The following is a 21,208-nucleotide window of genomic DNA, read 5'->3' as shown; positions in this document are numbered from 1 at the left end:
CATATCAGTGAATCCAATCAGAGCTGCAGCGTCCATTCTGGTTGTGAGGAAGCCCATACAACCGATTGTAACCTGGATCACATCGGTGTGCAGATTGGATGGACGCCGCTGAAGTCAACACTTACATGACACAACCCAACTAGGAGGACAGCCGCTCCCTCCTGCGCTCGCTTCTAAGGGAATCCCCGCACCGGTCACAGGCACAGCCGGCGCCATGTAACGGTTATCTACCACTTATTAAACGGCGCGGCTGTTATGACTAAACTCGGCAGCGCAACGTCTGTTCCGGTCTTTGGATATGTAGATGTCATTAGTCATTTTAATAGAAGCGGATATAATTTTATTTACACTGGAGACTCCTTAACTGAAAGGCCCTGACATTTGGTAAATGCGCGCGTTTAACGAATACGTTGTAGCTATTAGGCAAAGTAAATGGAGAGTTAATAAGGAGATGCATTTAGAGCCGGCGATATTTCCACCACGCGGCGGAATCTATGGATGCTCAGTGAAGCCGACCCACCGGAGGGGAGGACGCGGAGACCCACCAAGAGCCCCACCGAAAACCTGCAGAAGGAGCGCACACAAAAGTGGGGAGGAGGCCGAGACTTCACCAAAAGCCCAACCAAAACCCTGCAGAATACCAGAAGAAAGGAGGCCGAGACTTCACCAAGAGGGTCCCAAATATCATCATAGAAAAAGAACAAACACCAGGGAGGGGGGAAGCAAAGAATATCTAATCCTATCCTGTGTGATACTGTATACTGAGCGGTGTATCTAATCCTATCCTGTGTGATACTGTATACTGAGCTGTGTATATAATCCTATCCTGTGTGATACTGTATACTGAGCTGTGTATCTAATCCTATCCTGTGTGATACTGTATACTGAGCTGTGTATCTAATCCTATCCTGTGTGATACTGTATACTGAGCTGTGTATCTAATCCTATCCTGGGTGATACTGTATACTGAGCTGTGTATCTAATCCTATCCTGTGTGATACTGTATACTGAGCTGTGTATCTAATCCTATCCTGTGTGATACTGTATACTGAGCGGTGTATCTAACCCTATCCTGTGTGATACTGTATACTGAGCTGTGTATCTAATCCTATCCTGTGTGATACTGTATACTGAGCTGTGTATCTAATCCTATCCTGTGTGATACTGTATACTGAGCGGTGTATCTAATCCTATCCTGTGTGATACTGTATACTGAGCGGTGTATCTAATCCTCTCCTGTGCGATACTGTATACTGAGCGGTGTATCTAATCCTATCCTGTGTGATACTGTATACTGAGCTGTGTATCTAATCCTATCCTGTGTGATACTGTATACTGAGCGGTGTATCTAATCCTCTCCTGTGTGATACTGTATACTGAGCGGTGTATCTAATCCTATCCTGTGTGATACTGTATACTGAGCTGTGTATCTAATCCTATCCTGTGTGATACTGTATACTGAGCTGTGTATCTAATCCTATCCTGTGTGATACTGTATACTGAGCTGTGTATCTAATCCTATCCTGTGTGATACTGTATACTGAGCTGTGTATATAATCCTATCCTGGGTGATACTGTATACTGAGCTGTGTATCTAATCCTATCCTGGGTGATACTGTATACTGAGCTGTGTATCTAATCCTATCCTGTGTGATACTGTATACTGAGCTGTGTATCTAATCCTATCCTGTGTGATACTGTATACTGAGCTGTGTATCTAATCCTATCCTGTGTGATACTGTATACTGAGCTGTGTATCTAATCCTATCCTGTGTGATACTGTATACTGAGCTGTGTATCTAATCCTATCCTGTGTGATACTGTATACTGAGCTGTGTATCTAATCCTATCCTGTGTGATACTGTATACTGAGCTGTGTATCTAATCCTATCCTGTGTGATACTGTATACGGAGCCGTGTATCTAATCCTATCCTGTGTGATACTGTATACTGAGCCGTGTATCTAATCCTATCCTGTGTGATACTGTATACTGAGCCGTGTATCTAATCCTATCCTGTGTGATACTGTATACGGAGCCGTGTATCTAATCCTATCCTGTGTGATACTGTATACTGAGCCGTGTATCTAATCCTATCCTGTGTGATACTGTATACTGAGCTGTGTATCTAATCCTATCCTGGGTGATACTGTATACTGAGCTGTGTATCTAATCCTATCCTGTGTGATACTGTATACTGAGCTGTGTATCTAATCCTATCCTGTGTGATACTGTATACTGAGCTGTGTATCTAATCCTATCCTGTGTGATACTGTATACTGAGCTGTGCATCTAATCCTATCCTGTGTGATACTGTATACTGAGCTGTGTATCTAATCCTATCCTGTGTGATACTGTATACTGAGCTGTGTATCTAATCCTATCCTGTGTGATACTGTATACTGAGCTGTGTATCTAATCCTATCCTGTGTGATACTGTATACTGAGCTGTGTATCTAATCCTATCCTGTGTGATACTGTATACTGAGCCGTGTATCTAATCCTATCCTGTGTGATACTGTATACTGAGCTGTGTATCTAATCCTATCCTGTGTGATACTGTATACTGAGCTGTGTATCTAATCCTATCCTGTGTGATACTGTATACTGAGCTGTGCATCTAATCCTATCCTGTGTGATACTGTATACTGAGCTGTGTATCTAATCCTATCCTGTGTGATACTGTATACTGAGCTGTGTATCTAATCCTATCCTGTGTGATACTGTATACTGAGCTGTGTATCTAATCCTATCCTGTGTGATACTGTATACTGAGCTGTGTATCTAATCCTATCCTGTGTGATACTGTATACTGAGCTGTGTATCTAATCCTATCCTGTGTGATACACCCTACTGAGCTGTGTATCTAATCCTATCCTGTGTGATACTGTATACTGAGCTGTGTATCTAATCCTATCCAGTGTGATACTGTATACTGAGCTGTGTATCTAATCCTATCCTGTGTGATACTGTATACTGAGCTGTGTATCTAATCCTATCCAGTGTGATACTGTATACTGAGCTGTGTATCTAATCCTATCCTGTGTGATACTGTATACTGAGCTGTGTATCTAATCCTATCCTGTGTGATACTGTATACTGAGCTGTGTATCTAATCCTATCCTGTGTGATACTGTATACTGAGCTGTGTATCTAATCCTATCCTGTGTGATACTGTATACTGAGCTGTGTATCTAATCCTATCCTGTGTGATACTGTATACTGAGCTGTGTATCTAATCCTATCCTGTGTGATACTGTATACTGAGCTGTGTATCTAATCCTATCCTGTGTGATACTGTATACTGAGCTGTGTATCTAATCCTATCCTGTGTGATACTGTATACTGAGCTGTGTATCTAATCCTATCCTGTGTGATACTGTATACTGAGCTGTGTATCTAATCCTATCCTGTGTGATACTGTATACTGAGCTGTGTATCTAATCCTATCCAGTGTGATACTGTATACTGAGCTGTGTATCTAATCCTATCCTGTGTGATACTGTATACTGAGCTGTGTATCTAATCCTATCCTGTGTGATACTGTATACTGAGCTGTGTATCTAATCCTATCCTGTGTGATACTGTATACTGAGCTGTGTATCTAATCCTATCCTGTGTGATACTGTATACTGAGCTGTGTATCTAATCCTATCCTGTGTGATACTGTATACTGAGCTGTGTATCTAATCCTATCCTGTGTGATACTGTATACTGAGCTGTGTATCTAATCCTATCCAGTGTGATACAGTCTGTGGGCTTGATCCCTTGTTATATTACACACCCCTGCAGATATCTGGAACTTGATTGTCACCCTAAGTCCCACAAATCTCTGGTAACTACAACCCCCACACAGACATGGCTGCAGGCGGAGTGCCACCACATTGCTCCGCAGGTTTCTGTTCCGGAGCTGGTACGTGCACCCTGTAAATGCTGATCTTTAATAAAGCAGATTCTTGACGTCAATTAACACGCGTGACTGCGAACAATAATAAGCAATTAGCCCAATAACCTGAGATCACATTCATTTATCTAGCCAGTAATGCAGGAATTCACCCGTATACCAGGCCCAAACATGCCCCAGAGTGCAGGCAAAGAACCGCCATCCAACTGGTCCACTAAATGTCAATGGGCGGCACTATATGGCACAAGAAGCCTGAACTCACATCGAGGTGAATGTTATTTCCTTTCACGCTTCAGTTTTCCTATAATTGAGATCAGAAAATAATGCAAAATATACAGCACAGGATCCAAGAACACGAGAGCCCTGAGCCGCCACGGGTACCAAACCTACAGCCCTAGAGGGATCCAAGGAGACACAACTATCAGGACAGCGAGTACTATAGGGCCCAAATCTATCACATATACTGCACATACAATCACAAATGGCACAATATCCCTGTACTGTGACATCACTGTGTGTATTATCCCTGTACTGTACATCACTGTGTGTATTATCCCTGTACTGTGACATCACTGTGTGTATTATCCTGTACTGTGACATCACTGTGTGTATTATCCCTGTACTGTGACATCACTGTGTGTATTATCTCTGTACTGTGACATCACTGTGTGTATTATCTCTGTACTGTGACATCACTGTGTGTATTATCCCTGTACTGTGACATCACTGTGTGTATTATCCCTGTACTGTGACATCACTGTGTGTATTATCCTGTACTGTGACATCACTGTGTGTATTATCCCTGTACTGTGACATCACTGTGTGTATTATCCCTGTACTGTGACATCACTGTGTGTATTATCCTGTACTGTGACATCACTGTGTGTATTATCCAGTACTGTGACATCACTGTGTGTATTATCCTGTACTGTGACATCACTGTGTGTATTATCCTGTACTGTGACATCACTGTGTGTATTATCCCTGTACTGTGACATCACTGTGTGTATTATCCCTGTACTGTGACATCACTGTGTGTATTATCCTGTACTGTGACATCACTGTGTGTATTATCCTGTACTGTGACATCACTGTGTGTATTATCTCTGTACTGTGACATCACTGTGTGTATTATCCTGTACTGTGACATCACTGTGTGTATTATCTCTGTACTGTGACATCACTGTGTGTATTATCCTGTACTGTGACATCACTGTGTGTATTATCCTGTACTGTGACATCACTGTGTGTATTATCCTGTACTGTGACATCACTGTGTGTATTATCCCTGTACTGTGACATCACTGTGTGTATTATCCTGTACTGTGACATCACTGTGTGTATTATCCCTGTACTGTGACATCACTGTGTGTATTATCCTGTACTGTGACATCACTGTGTGTATTATCCCTGTACTGTGACATCACTGTGTGTATTATCCTGTACTGTGACATCACTGTGTGTATTATCCCTGTACTGTGACATCACTGTGTGTATTATCTCTGTACTGTGACATCACTGTGTGTATTATCTCTGTACTGTGACATCACTGTGTGTATTATCTCTGTACTGTGACATCACTGTGTGTATTATCTCTGTACTGTGACATCACTGTGTGTATTATCCTGTACTGTGACATCACTGTGTGTATTATCTCTGTACTGTGACATCACTGTGTGTATTATCTTGTACTGTGACATCACTGTGTGTATTATCCTGTACTGTGACATCACTGTGTGTATTATCCTGTACTGTGACATCACTGTGTGTATTATCCCTGTACTGTGACATCACTGTGTGTATTATCCTGTACTGTGACATCACTGTGTGTATTATCTCTGTACTGTGACATCACTGTGTGTATTATCCTGTACTGTGACATCACTGTGTGTATTATCCCTGTACTGTGACATCACTGTGTGTATTATCCCTGTACTGTGACATCACTGTGTGTATTATCCCTGTACTGTGACATCACTGTGTGTATTATCCCTGTACTGTGACATCACTGTGTGTATTATCTCTGTACTGTGACATCACTGTGTGTATTATCCCTGTACTGTGACATCACTACTACACTATACTGGTTTCGTACAGATATCCATACTTACAGAGATCTTACCCGAATGACAAGTTCCCTTTAATGTCTTATAAAGGCAGACACCGCTAATATAATGGTTGGATATTCACAAATATTCCATCTAAAAAGAGCAGCCAGTTAAACAATACTCACTTCATGCCTCACACTGCGAAACGCGTGGTGCTATGTGCCAAAATCATCATATCTATAATAGGCTTTCCTCTATTTGACTCTATTAAACACTGAAATAAAATTCTGTATTGATCTTTTACTTGGAGGCCAGAAGAGATTAGAGCCGAGAAAATCAGCATAACCATTCAATAAGATGTTCAGCCTCTTAGCAGATCAGATCCAAAGATTTCACACTGTGTGATGTCATAATATCCACCATTCATCTACCCGGCATGTGAGGGTCAAACCTCCCACCCAAGACAGATAAGATCTGGACGCAAATATTTAATAAAAACCACAGAGTGCTCTGGATGTATGCTAATTATCAGCACTGACCTCTGAACTCTGACCCCACTGAGCCACCATAAAGAGAGGCATCTTCTTACTGGACAAGCGATTCTCTATGTGATCTCCATGTGGTTGTGGATAATAGAAGATAATCACTTCACCACAGCAATTTACATACTGAGACACGCAAATAGTCATAGGACCGAGGTCTGAACTGGAACAGACGCTACTTGTGTAGTGATGGAATAAACCATAGAAAGAGTGAGAGCGATGTGTAATACATAGAATAAATCTACATACAAAATGCAGTCACATACATAAATATCATGTCCAGTACTGATCCTAAGTAACATCCAGTATTATACTCCAGAGCTGCGCTCACTATTCTGCTGGTACAGTCACTGTGTACATACATTACTTATCCTGTATTATACTCCAGAGCTGCGCTCACTATTCTGCTGGTGCGGTCACTGTGTACATACATTACATTACTTATCCTGTATTATACTCCAGAGCTGCACTCACTATTCTGCTGGTACAGTCACTGTGTACATACATTACTTATCCTGTATTATACTCCAGAGATGCTCACTATTCTGCTGGTACAGTCACTGTGTACATACATTACATTACTTATACTGTATTATACTCCAGAGCTGCGCTCACTATTCTGCTGGTGCAGTCACTGTGTACATACATTACTTATCCTGTATTATACTCCAGAGCTGCGCTCACTATTCTGCTGCTACAGTCGCTGTGTACATACATTACATTACTTATCCTGTATTATACTCCAGAGCTGCGCTCACTATTCTGCTGGTGCAGTCACTGTGTACATACATTACATTACTTATCCTGTATTATACTCCAGAGCTGCGCTCACTATTCTGCTGGTACAGTCACTGTGTACATACATTACATTACTTATACTGTATTATACTCCAGAGCTGCGCTCACTATTCTGCTGGTGCAGTCACTGTGTACATACATTACATTACTTATCCTGTATTATACTCCAGAGCTGCGCTCACTATTCTGCTGGTACAGTCACTGTGTACATACATTACTTATCCTGTATTATACTCCAGAGCTGCGCTCACTATTCTGCTGGTACAGTCACTGTGTACATACATTACATTACTTATCCTGTATTATACTCCAGAGCTGCGCTCACTATTCTGCTGGTACAGTCACTGTGTACATACATTACATTACTTATCCTGTATTATACTCCAGAGCTGTGCTCACTATTCTGCTGGTACGGTCACTGTGTACATACATTACATTACTTATCCTGTATTATACTCCAGAGCTGCGCTCACTATTCTGCTGGTGCGGTCACTGTGTACATACATTACATTACTTATCCTGTATTATACTCCAGAGCTGCACTCACTATTCTGCTGGTGCGGTCACTGTGTACATACATTACATTACTTATCCTGTATTATACTCCAGAGCTGCGCTCACTATTCTGCTGGTGCAGTCACTGTGTACATACATCACATTACTTATCCTGTATTATACTCCAGAGCTGCGCTCACTATTCTGCTGGTGCAGTCACTGTGTACATACATTACATTACTTATCCTGTATTATACTCCAGAGCTGCGCTCACTATTCTGCTGGTACAGTCACTGTGTACATACATTACATTACTTATCCTGTATTATACCTCAGAGCTGCGCTCACTATTCTGCTGGTACAGTCACTGTGTACATACATTACATTACTTATCCTGTATTATACCCCAGAGCTGCGCTCACTATTCTGCTGGTGCAGTCACTGTGTACATACATTACATTACTTATCCTGCATTATACTCCAGAGCTGCGCTCACTATTCTGCTGGTACAGTCACTGTGTACATACATTACATTACTTATCCTGTATTATACTCCAGAGCTGCGCTCACTATTCTGCTGGTGCAGTCACTGTGTACATACATTACATTACTTATCCTGTATTATACTCCAGAGCTGCGCTCACTATTCTGCTGGTGCAGTCACTGTGTACATACATTACATTACTTATCCTGTATTATACTCCAGAGCTGCGCTCACTATTCTGCTGGTACAGTCACTGTGTACATACATTACATTACTTATCCTGTATTATACTCCAGAGCTGCGCTCACTATTCTGCTGGTGCAGTCACTGTGTACATACATTACATTACTTATCCTGTATTATACCCCAGAGCTGCGCTCACTATTCTGCTGGTGCAGTCACTGTGTACATACATTACATTACTTATCCTGTATTATACTCCAGAGCTGCGCTCACTATTCTGCTGGTACAGTCACTGTGTACATACATTACATTACTTATCCTGTATTATACTCCAGAGCTGCGCTCACTATTCTGCTGGTGCGGTCACTGTGTACATACATTGCATTACTTATCCTGTATTATACTCCAGAGCTGCGCTCACTATTCTGCTGGTACGGTCACTGTGTACATACATTACATTACTTATCCTGTATTATACTCCAGAGCTGCGCTCACTATTCTGCTGGTGCAGTCACTGTGTACATACATTACATTACTTATCCTGTATTATACTCCAGAGCTGCGCTTACTATTCTGCTGGTGCAGTCACTGTGTACATACATTACATTACTTATCCTGTATTATACTCCAGAGCTGCGCTCACTATTCTGCTGGTGCGGTCACTGTGTACATACATTGCATTACTTATCCTGTATTATACTCCAGAGCTGCGCTCACTATTCTGCTGGTACGGTCACTGTGTACATACATTACATTACTTATCCTGTATTATACTCCAGAGCTGCGCTCACTATTCTGCTGGTGCAGTCACTGTGTACATACATTACATTACTTATCCTGTATTATACTCCAGAGCTGCGCTCACTATTCTGCTGGTGCAGTCACTGTGTACATACATTACATTACTTATCCTGTATTATACTCCAGAGCTGCGCTCACTATTCTGCTGGTGCAGTCACTGTGTACATACATTACATTACTTATCCTGTATTATACTCCAGAGCTGCGCTCACTATTCTGCTGGTGCAGTCACTGTGTACATACATTACATTACTTATCCTGTATTATACTCCAGAGCTGCGCTCACTATTCTGCTGGTGCAGTCACTGTGTACATACATTACATTACTTCTCCTGTACTAGTGGGTAGAATCAGACCATTTGGATGAGCGGTCAGTTGCCATCAGCCCCAGCAGAACTCCTTTACCATCCTTACACTGCAGACACACTAGTACAACGTCTTATTCTCCACATTACATCCCCAGTGATCATCGACAGTTATAGAAGCCATAAAAAATGCAGATCCAAGAGCAGAAACATGGAGACAAATCCACCAGCGCTCCTTTAATCAGAAAGGAAATGCTTCATCTGAAGAACTATCCAGACTGCACAAAAAAAAAAAAAAAAAATTGAAAAAATCCCGGTGTCTTATCCTCCAGAGCCGCCGCAGTTTTTGTAAACAGCCGGAGAATATTTAAAGAGGGAATCTGCATCACCCCGCACACAAAGATCTGCATTTAAGATGTCGGAGATCTGATCCGATTCCCCCTCTGAGTTACACTTTAATATGTCAAGGTAGGCCCGTCCCTGCGGAGGAGCTCACAGCCCCCACATCCCCTCGCAGCCAGACGCCGCCGCCGCCCGCCATTACAGATAAACCTGCGCTACGCAAAAAGAGGGGGGAAAAAACAAATGTTACGGGAAAAAAAAAACCTACAAACACGACAACATTGAGGAAATATTTAATTAAGCTGCTTGCAAAAGAGGAGAAATTCATTTCCACGTCTCCGGCAAAGTCTCTCCCCTCGTTTTGGAAATGAGAAGCCTTTAGCTTTACCTACAAACATGTTAATTGGCGCGCTCTTTATGCAAATTTATGCAGTTTGATTTCGGCGGCGGATATTAATTTAAAGACTGCGCAGAGCCGTCACTCTCTGGTGAGTTTGGAAGGTGAGCGAGGGAGGACTCAGTGACGGCGCTCGTATCGGAGGGGTAAGATGTGGTGGCGGCAACATCACTGTATGGCCTCATAGACTGCAACAACTAATAGAAGGCAGGAGACACTACATGTATGAGAAGATAACCCGACCACGATAAGGACATCATGGCTGGTTATCAGGAGAGGACACTACATGTATGAGAAGGTAACCTGACCACAATAAGGACATCATGGCTGGTTATCAGGAGGACACTACATGTATGAGAAGATAACCCGACCACGATAAGGACATCATGGCTGGTTGTCAGGAGAGGACACTACATGTATGAGAAGATAACCCGACCACAATCAGGACATCATGGCTGGTTATCAGGAGGACACTACATGTATGAGAAGGTAACCTGACCACAATAAGGACATCATGGCTGGTTATCAGGAGGACACTACATGTATGAGAAGATAACCCAACCACAATAAGGACATCATGGCTGGTTATCAGGGGGACACCACATGTATGAGAAGATAACCCAACCACAATAAGGACATCATGGCTGGTTATCAGGAGGGCACTACATGTATGAGAAGATAACCTGACCACAATAAGGACATCATGGCTGGTTATCAGGAGGACACTACATGTATGAGAAGATAACTTGACCACAATAAGGACATCATGGCTGGTTATCAGGAGGACACTACATGTATGAGAAGATAACCCAACCACAATAAGGACATCATGGCTGGTTATCAGGAGGACACTACATGTATGAGAAGATAACCCAACCACAATAAGGACATCATGGCTGGTTATCAGGAGGACACTACATGTATGAGAAGATAACCCAACCACAATAAGGACATCATGGCTGGTTATCAGGAGGGGACACTACATGTATGAGAAGATAACTTGACCACAATAAGGACATCATGGCTGGTTATCAGGAGGGCACTACATGTATGAGAAGATAACCCAACCACAATAAGGACATCATGGCTGGTTATCAGGAGGACACTACATGTATGAGAAGATAACCCAACCACAATAAGGACATCATGGCTGGTTATCAGGAGGACACTACATGTATGAGAAGATAACCTGACCACAATAAGGACATCATGGCTGGGCTTCTGACAAGTCCCAGACCATAGCTAGTTCTTTGATTCATGGTCAGATCCACTGGTCACCAATCAGGACAACAGATGTCACCACTAAGATGATTATTTATTAAACTGAATTTTATTTTGCTTTTAATTATTTGCATCTGCAAAAATGTGTAGCTTTGAATTGTCTCCCTTATGAGGACTGGACTACCAAGAATCTCAATGCATGTCTATGGAGTCACATTGCAAACTGCTACTGGACACCACCATCACAGCAGCCCATAGGATCTATCCTGGATGATAAGTGGCGCCATGTATAGGTGTAAATCCTCCCGATGTTACAGGCCGCACTGCCCATCATGGCCAGCTTTAGACCCAGGCTGGAGGGGTTATCCAGGTCTGCACGGAGCAGCATAGCACTGCTGGTTAGAAAGAGTTAACAGACAGTAGCTGGGGCCCCTTGACAGACTCCCACGGGGCCACACTGCCAGAGACACATCCTAAGAAGATGAAGCTAAGATGTCAGGTCTACGCTACATACGCCGTCTAAGGTTCTATCAAACAAGAACCCCCCGCTGATTCCCGCAGAACAGAACCGCCTGCAGCGAGCGCTCCCTTTACAAGCAGCTCCAAAGGCGGCGAGCGCGGAAAGTTTCCATTAGTGAATCCCTAATAAAGGAGCCAACTTGGTGGAAAGGGAAAAAAGACAAAAGACACAGAGAGAAGCCGCGTGTTTATAGAGGAGCAGCCGCTCGGCCGGCCCCCGGGGCCACCTCCGGATCCGTACTCTAAACATTCTCCTGGCACGTTCCATTACACCATAAATGGACACTGGGACTCCAACCTTACAGGCACAGGAGGCATGAAAAGTGCATCGCCAAGAGGAGGAAGCGACCCCCTCCCCCAGCGCAGGGACGGCGATGGCCCTGAGGCAAGGTGACGGGACGCAGGAGGCATCCGTGTGCTCACATATGGCACATCACAAGCTTAAATGGGGCCTGTCAGAGAACTGGAGCAAGAAGAGATATGAAGGTCACACTACAAGGACAGGGAGGCTTCTATCTGTGACTATATGGCTATCATAGGACTACAACTCCCAGGATACCCTGAATGCACCAGCTGAAGTGTAGGCTATAAGTCTTGTGATAGAAGAACCCCAACTACAAACACTGACTATGACAATATCCTCAACATCAATTATAAGGAATTTAGCATTTTTCATTCATTTTGGCCACTAGGTGTCACTGTACGTGTGTATTGATGACCTCTGCTTAGGATAGATTATCAGTATGTGATTGGTGGTTGAAGAGGCCGCAGCAGACAGGTGAGCGTTGCAACGCTTAACACAACACCAAGCACAGCGCCCTACATCGTATAGTGGTTGTGCCTGGTATTGCAGCTCAGTATTAACGTGACCAATGAACATGACATTATTGGCACGTGCAATGGGGCACAACACTCATGAGTGCTTGCTTTAAAGAGTTGATCAGCGAGGGTCCCGTGGGATCGGACCCCCCCACTGATCACATATTAATGATGCGTCCTAAGGATAAGTCATCAATATATCAGCAGTATATAGATTGCACACCCTGTAAGCGGAGGACTCCATCCTGGGAGTGCAATATATTCATACAGACGGATATTAACCCCCAAACCATTACACAACCATGTTAAAGGTGAAGGGTCGCTTACGATTGGTGCACGCTGCAGTTGTAGAAAACAAAGTCGACACTTGCAAACTTCTTTCCGGTTTCTTTGGATTTTAGGTAAAGTTTCACAACTCTCTTGTCACCTGCAAGTAAAAGGTAGAAAAATAAGATTTTTGGTTTCCATGGGTCCACTTTGGTCCTGCTCCTCCCCCCTCTGGCAATATAGTCCCGCTCTCAGTTATACCGCCCCCTGCTGTACAGTCTCCGCCTCTTCCTGACAAACAGGACTAAAGTTATTCCTATTGGCTGCCCTGTACTATGGGGAGACCTGTGACTGAGCATGTGCGTCCTCTATCACTCAGCTCAGTAAGTGGACGTGCACACTGCTATACCCTATAACCACCAGGTGGCGTCATACCACTTATATTGCTTATAAACAGCATGTAAATGGCAAACATGGCCGGCGGCCGCTCTGTAGCACAACAGTTAAACAGGAGACTTGGTAGAAGGATTGGAAATAGAACGGTGGGGGGGGGGGGGGTGAATACATATTGAAATACAGAGGAGTCTTCTGTTCTCCAACAAAAGCCGGCTCTTTAAGACAGAATTAGGGAAAGCGGTAAGAGCTGAGGAGGCGTTTTCTGCCAGACTAGGGACTTTTGTTTGTGCTATTTATGAAGGCCATGAAAACATCGCTCCCGCCTGTCCCCCGACTGAGAGGCTCTGACGCCCCGCCGCTGCTCAGGCCGAGTCTTATGACCCCTCTCAGGCGGGCGCTGCGATTTCTACAGCCACCCACTCACCCATGAGGACTGGGCATGAACAGGGCCGGGGCACAGCACAAAACACACAGAGCTTTCCATCTCAGTCTTTTATAGAAAAGGCTCCTCTGCTTCAGTTACTTTACACTCCAGTCACACCCAAAGCTGCATTCAAAATAGTCAGAAGTGTGCCAAGATCCTATAATAGCGTAGAGTCTGCTGCAAGGCATTCTAGGACATGTATATTAGTGTACAGCACCAGGTGCACACTACATCTCCCACAATGCAGCGCAGCAGAGCATGCTATCTACAGATGGGAGGTCAGGGGACATATAGGGCTGAAGAGTAAAGACTCCTTCCAGACGTTCTGCTGCTTGGTAAATCTGCAAGGTCATGGCATGCTAAGGGTTAACACTCCGCTCCCAGCAGGATGGTTATACACAGCAGCTCCATATACTGTATACAGTCAGGGGCTCTCATAGTGACCGTGTCCGGGGGCCCCCTTAACTTCATCTGGGCGACAACACCACAGGATATGAAGCTCACCCTGGCCCCGTGTGATGGGGATGACGTCCTTGGCAGTGGGAGACGTGCAGTAAATCTTATCTCCTTCTATGTGTCCTTCCATCTCTGTGAAATCCTCAAAGGAGCAGTTCACCCCGGCGGAGAGGTCAGGGACGTTCCAGGCCTGGAGAACCATCTGCAAAAATACAGAAAATAGATCAGAAACACTGACAAACAGAGATAGATAGATAGATAGATAGATAGATAGATAGATAGATAGATAGGAGATTGATTGATAGATAGATAGATAGATAGATAGATAGGAGATAGATAGATAGATAGGAGATAGATAGATAGATAGATAGATAGATAGATAGATAGATAGATAGATAGATAGAGATATATAGATAGATAGATAGATAGATAGATAAATAGATAGATAGATAGATAGATAGATAGATAGATAGATAGATAGATAGGAGATAGATAGATAGATAGATAGATAGATAGATAGATAGATAGATAGATTCCAATAACTTACCGGGACCTCAGACATGGTGACAGAGATGTTCTTGGGGTGCACGTTGAGCTGGACACATTGGCGCTGGTCAGTGGTGAAGCGGTGCAGCTCATCGGCGCGCTCACACTTGTCCTTTCGAGAACATCTGCAATGTATAGACTGAGATTATCTATAGGTCATGGATTGCGGTACCGCAGGACAACACAGGGGGCGCCACCTGTCAGGTGACAGGATAATGCCGCCTAATTCACCCTGAGCATGTTTTTAGAACAATTCTGGAACGATCCGCCGCCGCGCCGAGTGACTGCGCTTCAACTTAATTGGTTCTCTGGACGGGGACTTAAAGGTGAGAAGGCTCAGGCTAAGGTGAGAATCTTTTCCATCAAACAACGGGCGCTCGGCAGGAGCCATGACAGCTGAGAACGCCGAGCAGAGGACGCCGCTGGAATTAGCGTGGCAGACTGACAGCTCTCCTGTCCCGGGCATCCGCCGGCCGCAACGTCCGCTCCCTGCCAGACTGGACACATGAAGTGCGGGCTTGTGGAGAGATTGGCAGCTCGATGCGGTGAGGAACGAAACATTCGGGAGCTGCCAAACCTGTCTGTCAGTCAGAGCGGAAAAAGGGTGACATTTAACTCTTCACTGGCTGGCGCCCGCACCAGAATCTGACAGGTGGCAGTGAAACAGTTAACACGCCAGTCACTCACGTTCCCCTTCACTAGTATTAAGTAAAATCTGGCTTTTAACCCAATACTTGACTTCTTTCCAAGGTCTCATTCTCCATTCACATCCAGAGCTGCATTCCAAGTTCTGCCCATTGCCCTTTCACGTGCTCTCCTTCCAGGTATGGCATGCATTAGCAGATTGTAGTCTGCAGCTCTGGATGTGACTGGAGTAAACCAATAAGACTGGAACATGAAATAGGACACAAATCATTCTTTATATAACCCCCCCCCCCCAATGTTTATAGGTCGGTGCCGCCAGTAATCCCAGCGTCACATGTAAGCTGTAGAGGGATTAGCGCCCCCGCTCGCTGTAATGCTCCACCTGTCATGTGCACTTGGCAGGGTGGATGGGAAAACAAAACTCACCGTCCGACGCTTAACCTGAGCGCGTATTGACACAGTGTCAATGGAGGCGGTGAGGAGCTGAAATCCCTCAGGATGAAGGGTCAGAAGTAACAGCGAGATCCACAGAATAGCAAACTGCACCCGATATACAGGATGACATGGGGGGAACTACAACTCCCAGCAAGCCCAGCAGATCTTCAGTGAACCAGAACTACTGTGACATCATCTATGGTCAGTAGTGATGTAATGATAGCTCAGTGGTGTTACCTTCTATTGTAATCCTGTGTGATGTAATTGAGGTGACAAAAGAAAATCCTTGCAAAATTGGCATATATCAGTCTATTATTTGGCTTAATAGCCAGAGTGAAAATTGCAGAATATAGTAGTTTAAATATAAATCATAACAACAAAGATTAAAACTAAAAGTCACCAAAAACTCTAAGAAAACATTTGTTTAACATGAACTCTTGTTTATTTGGCAACTAATAGGGGACGACTCCTTATTGTCCAGGATGACATTGCATTGGCAGCTGGTAAAGATTTGTGGTTCCGATCGTATAAATGGAGAGAGACACCTACACCATTGTACGATGGCCCGTCCCTTTAAGTCCCCCTCCCCTTTAATTTTCTCTGCACTATTGAATCAGGCTCAGAAATGTATCTGTACATGTGAAATATGGTGGCGCGGTCCTTCCTGCACCTGGCGGAGTCTCCCGGGTGCGGCCGAGCCTGTGGCTGCTCCGGGGGAAATAGATGGCGGCTATTTATAGCAGAAGACTGAGAGGGGCTGTCATGTGGCAGCCGGGTACCCGGGCTGCGGAGAACTCCCCTAGGATGGAGAAATCATACTCACGTATTGTGGAGCACACACCATCCGCAGTGGGGGTCCCGGGAGCCCAGGCAGGTGTCACAGCTCTGGTACTGCTCGCAGCTCTCCACCGGCACGCGGGTCACCTGCGCAAAGAAGTCACAACAATACTCATTAGCAGAAAATTAGAAAGTAAATTAAACTATATATATAAAATCACAAAAATTACACAAATAATAATAAATTACAAAAATTATAGACATTTCAAAAATATCATAGGAATAATAACATACATTACACAAACTATGTAAAATTACAAAAATAATCAAAACAAATCAGCAAATATAAAAAAATTATATAAATTACAAAATATAATATACATTACGCACATGTCACAAAAATATCAATTCTAAAAATAAAAATCTAAATTAAAAAAAAAAACAAAAAAACCCCACAAATCGGCATCAGATTAAATAAATAAATCACGCCGATGCATTCCTATGGAGAGCTGCCAATATAACTTCTATTCTAACTCTGTCACCCTGCTTTCCCAGGCTCCTGATTGACAGATGTAATTTATACAGCAAACCATCCCCCAGTCCCTGGTCTCAGGAGCCCGGACAAGATGGATGAAATCCCTGCACGGAGCTGTACGGGGTCTATTTTAGGACGCTCGCTTGTGTCTGGTTGGGTATTATTGACCTTGGCATGGACTCGTTAGGTCGGTGGGGGATGAATGTGACTCGGCCACCACGCAGAATTAAAGGGGGACTCTATCCTAGTCCGTGGTTGGTACAAACCTCACCGGAATGAGCGGAGGGGTCTATTAATGAGGGTGGGGAATCGCCCCAAGGACACTGGGATAACTTCTGTTATCACTCCCACAGAGCTGGTCATCCATCTTTTCCAGTCTCATGAATGGCAGATCTCCAGAGTTCGGTAAATAAAGTATACAGTGCCATAATTAGAAAGATCTGCCATTCAGAATCCTGGGAAAGATGGGAGATAACTAATAGGACTCCCTTACTGGCACCCACAAGGGTTGTTACTGCGGCCCCTTCGCTGTGAGGTCCCTCAGGTGATATTTCACGGTATAACTGCAGACATCTGCGCTTCAGGACACTGTCACTCATCTTTCCTAGACTCCTGAATGTAAAATATCTATAATTAGAGAAATTGGGATATTTAGAGGAAGACTCCATGAGAATGTATGACACATATATAGAGGTCATGCTCAGCCCCTGCACTAGTAACCAATCACAGCTTCTTGGCCAATCACATGACATATGAGCTTGAATGTGATTGGCTAACAGGGTGCACATGACCAGAAGTGTGCGAGCCCTCACGGTCAGGGACTACGAATGTAATCTGTACGGGCTGCAGCCTCCTCTATAGAGAAATGAATAAAATCTATGATGCCTTGGTGTCATCTCAAGGAGCCTTAGAGAGAAACAAGAGGCAACAAGATCCTTAAAGTGTAACTCAACTTTCCGACAACTTTGGATTTTCTGGTAGTTTTTGTGTCATTAATAAATTTTGTAATAACTTTATTAACACATTTGGTCTCCTTTCTGTGAAATCCGGCATCTCCTTATTCTTCCCCCTGTTCCTTCCTCTCCCTGAATGTTACGGTGTATGGAGGATGGGCTGTGTAACATAGAGACAATGGAGAGGGGTGAGGGGAGAGGGTACATATATATATATATATATATATATATATATATATATATATATATATATATATATATATATATATATATATATATATATATATATATATCAATATCATATCACGCAGATATATCTGGGACGTTCTGAAACTATATATGACATAAATATGCTGTGTTTACACCCGGGGATATCTCTGCATATAATATAGATAACACTGTAACTTTACATCATGTGTCGCCAAAAGCAAGTCTGTACATCTTATAGCGCCAGAGATATCACTGTGTGGTGACCCTCTCCCCCTACCCCCTGTTTTTTGTCTATAAGCCCTCCTGTATACACAGTAACAGTCAGTGAGAGGCAGGAATGGCTTCCAATACAGAGGATGAGAAGAGCTAAGACCTGCAGGATTTCACACAAAGGAGACAAAACCTCAATAAAGTAGATTACAAATGTATTAACACACAAGTTGTCCGAAACTTAAGCTCCACTTAAACATCTCTTGGAAGGCTCCTTAAGGGTTAAAATAACAAAATCCAAGCGACTGCATTCTCCATACTGCAAATAGGTCTCATTCAGGAGCCTGAAGAACAAGAGAAAGAAGATACTTAGCCAAAACATTGCTAAGATGGCAGATCGGCGCCCCACTCATCGCCCTGATCAGGAACGCTCCCTGATTACATTTGCATGGAGACTGGGAAATTTCACAAGAGATGCAATGTCTTAGGTGTCTCGCCCGTACGGTTGATTTTCAGAACCAGGCGCGTTAATTCCTGAGGGTGACATTCAAGGTAGACGGTGTGTACAGAGGGAAACTGGCAAGTCTACGTTTTTTTCTTGGGTTTTTCTTTGGTTATCATCCACGGAACAACCCCCAAAGCATGGTCGGGTCTGGCAAGTTCATTAACGCAAAGGTTTTCCAAAAATTGTTATTAAGGGTTAGAAAATTTAGGATTTTTCCAGAAAATTTTTTCCACTCTTGCCCATGGGCTGTATCTAGTATCACAATTTGCCTCCCTTTACTTGATTCGTCACAATTTGTAGTTTTCTTAAGTGGCGCCACCCCAGATGGCTGGAGACAAGGGTACTCTTATGTCAGACATGGAAGGCTAAGATGAGATTTAGTAGTTGTCCACCCCCCCCTACTACGAAATAAAAATTCTGGAACAGTCTTACTCCAAGTTGTGCCATTCCCCTGTTCTGCCTCCTAGAAATTTATGAATAAATTGACACCTGGGCGTTACCATTCCTCCTATAAAGGGGGCGTGTCGCTACACCATTTGATACTGGCATCTCTGATTGGCCAAAATTGTCAGACTTTGTAGGGACAACCCCCAACCCATAACACCTGGCTGTCAACTTATCCATAAGAGGAACAGCACAACACAAGATTTCTGAGAAGGCTACAAGTATTTACAAAAAACAAACAAACCGTCCCAACTCTGGGGATTCACAAAAATTCTTGGAATCTGAAAACTTTGCTCAAAACCGAATTCAGCCAAGATGCCCCCCTGACTATCTTCGTAGGGGTCGATACAAACCAGGACTTGTCCCATGAAACACTCCAAGGAGCAAAAAACAGAAGAAAAAGAAAAAACAACACTAAACCCTAAACAATCTCGGCTTACACGGCTCCTTCAGATTTGCCGAAACGCAACATTAAATCTGGAATGTATCAGTGTGTTCTGTGCTAGAGGAACGCTCCCTCCAGCTCTATCCATAAACCAGGAACACTCCAACCAAATGACGCTTTGTTGTTTTTTATTCCCATTTTTTTTCCCTTTTTATCCTTTCGAGACTCCATTTCTCCTCCCTAACTCCTAAGGAACCAAGAAGGTTGAGCAGCAGATGCTTTCCTCGGATACCCCACCAGTCAGCGGTACTTATGAAATTTATTAATATTTGCCTGGCGGCGGCTAGGTAATTAGATTCCACATGGACCGTCTTGTTAATTTAGATGGTTCCTCTTAAATATGAAGCCCTAGGCAAGCTTTTTGGAATTAAAACACTGGCGCGACCCACCGTAGGGGGGTCTTTTTCTGCTCTCGAAACGGAATATTTCTCACGTAACCTTCTAAATGAGAATTACAAGAGGAATATTGTAAGAAACGGGAAGATACAAAGACGTGACCCACGTGAGGCTCCTGGACATGTCATGGCATTAGCAGAACATGGACTCGTACCCAAGAGAAAATGAAATATGAGGTCATTACTGGCGGGGCATTAGAAGGACAATTTAGCAGAGGACGAGGCTTACAAGAATAGAAGGCACAGCTGGATGTCCAAACTCACTAGATAAAGCAACTTCAATGCATCACTGGTCCACAAAAGTAGGTTAGGTAATCCATCATGTGAAGGACATGCCCCCCCACCACCACCACCTGGCCCCACATTGTATCACCTGGGCTTCTACCTTCTAGAGTACAAGTCGAACAGGAAGATGGAGCTGGTGATTTGGATACGACAAGTGTTAAGTGGAGATTATAAGGCGGCCTATCAATAACACGGGTGACATCGGAGGCAGATGATATATTTAATTCCATTTAGAAGTCATCACCGGCGGGGGGGCACAGCAAGGAGCGAAGAGGGAAGGAGAGAACCATGAGAAACGGTGGCCTACTTACTATTTAAGGTAGGGGTTGTAGAGAAAATGGAATACATCTTAGATTTTTTTATTAATATTTTTGGCTTTATAGGTTCTTAAAGGGATTGTCCTGAAATCACAACCTACTACCA

General features: G+C 43.7%; 1 protein-coding gene across 2 annotated transcripts in view; it reads right to left on the bottom strand.

The window, feature by feature from the left end:
- Positions 1-21,208, bottom strand: part of PLXNA1 (plexin A1) — a 222,730-nt gene that overhangs the window by 72,274 nt on the left and 129,248 nt on the right. For both annotated transcript variants that reach the window (XM_075286115.1, XM_075286116.1), the window contains exons 5-8: positions 16,850-16,950; positions 14,948-15,071; positions 14,449-14,602; positions 13,185-13,284 (exon numbers count right to left, since the gene is read on the bottom strand). In XM_075286115.1, the coding sequence (XP_075142216.1) occupies positions 13,185-13,284; positions 14,449-14,602; positions 14,948-15,071; positions 16,850-16,950 (479 nt within the window). The remainder of the gene's footprint in view (positions 1-13,184; positions 13,285-14,448; positions 14,603-14,947; positions 15,072-16,849; positions 16,951-21,208) is intronic.

Source organism: Leptodactylus fuscus, chromosome 9 (assembly GCF_031893055.1).
Source record: "Leptodactylus fuscus isolate aLepFus1 chromosome 9, aLepFus1.hap2, whole genome shotgun sequence".
Taxonomy (NCBI): domain Eukaryota; kingdom Metazoa; phylum Chordata; class Amphibia; order Anura; family Leptodactylidae; genus Leptodactylus; species Leptodactylus fuscus.
The sequence above is the reverse complement of the archived record's forward strand: the minus strand, read 5'-3'. Positions and strand labels throughout refer to the sequence as shown.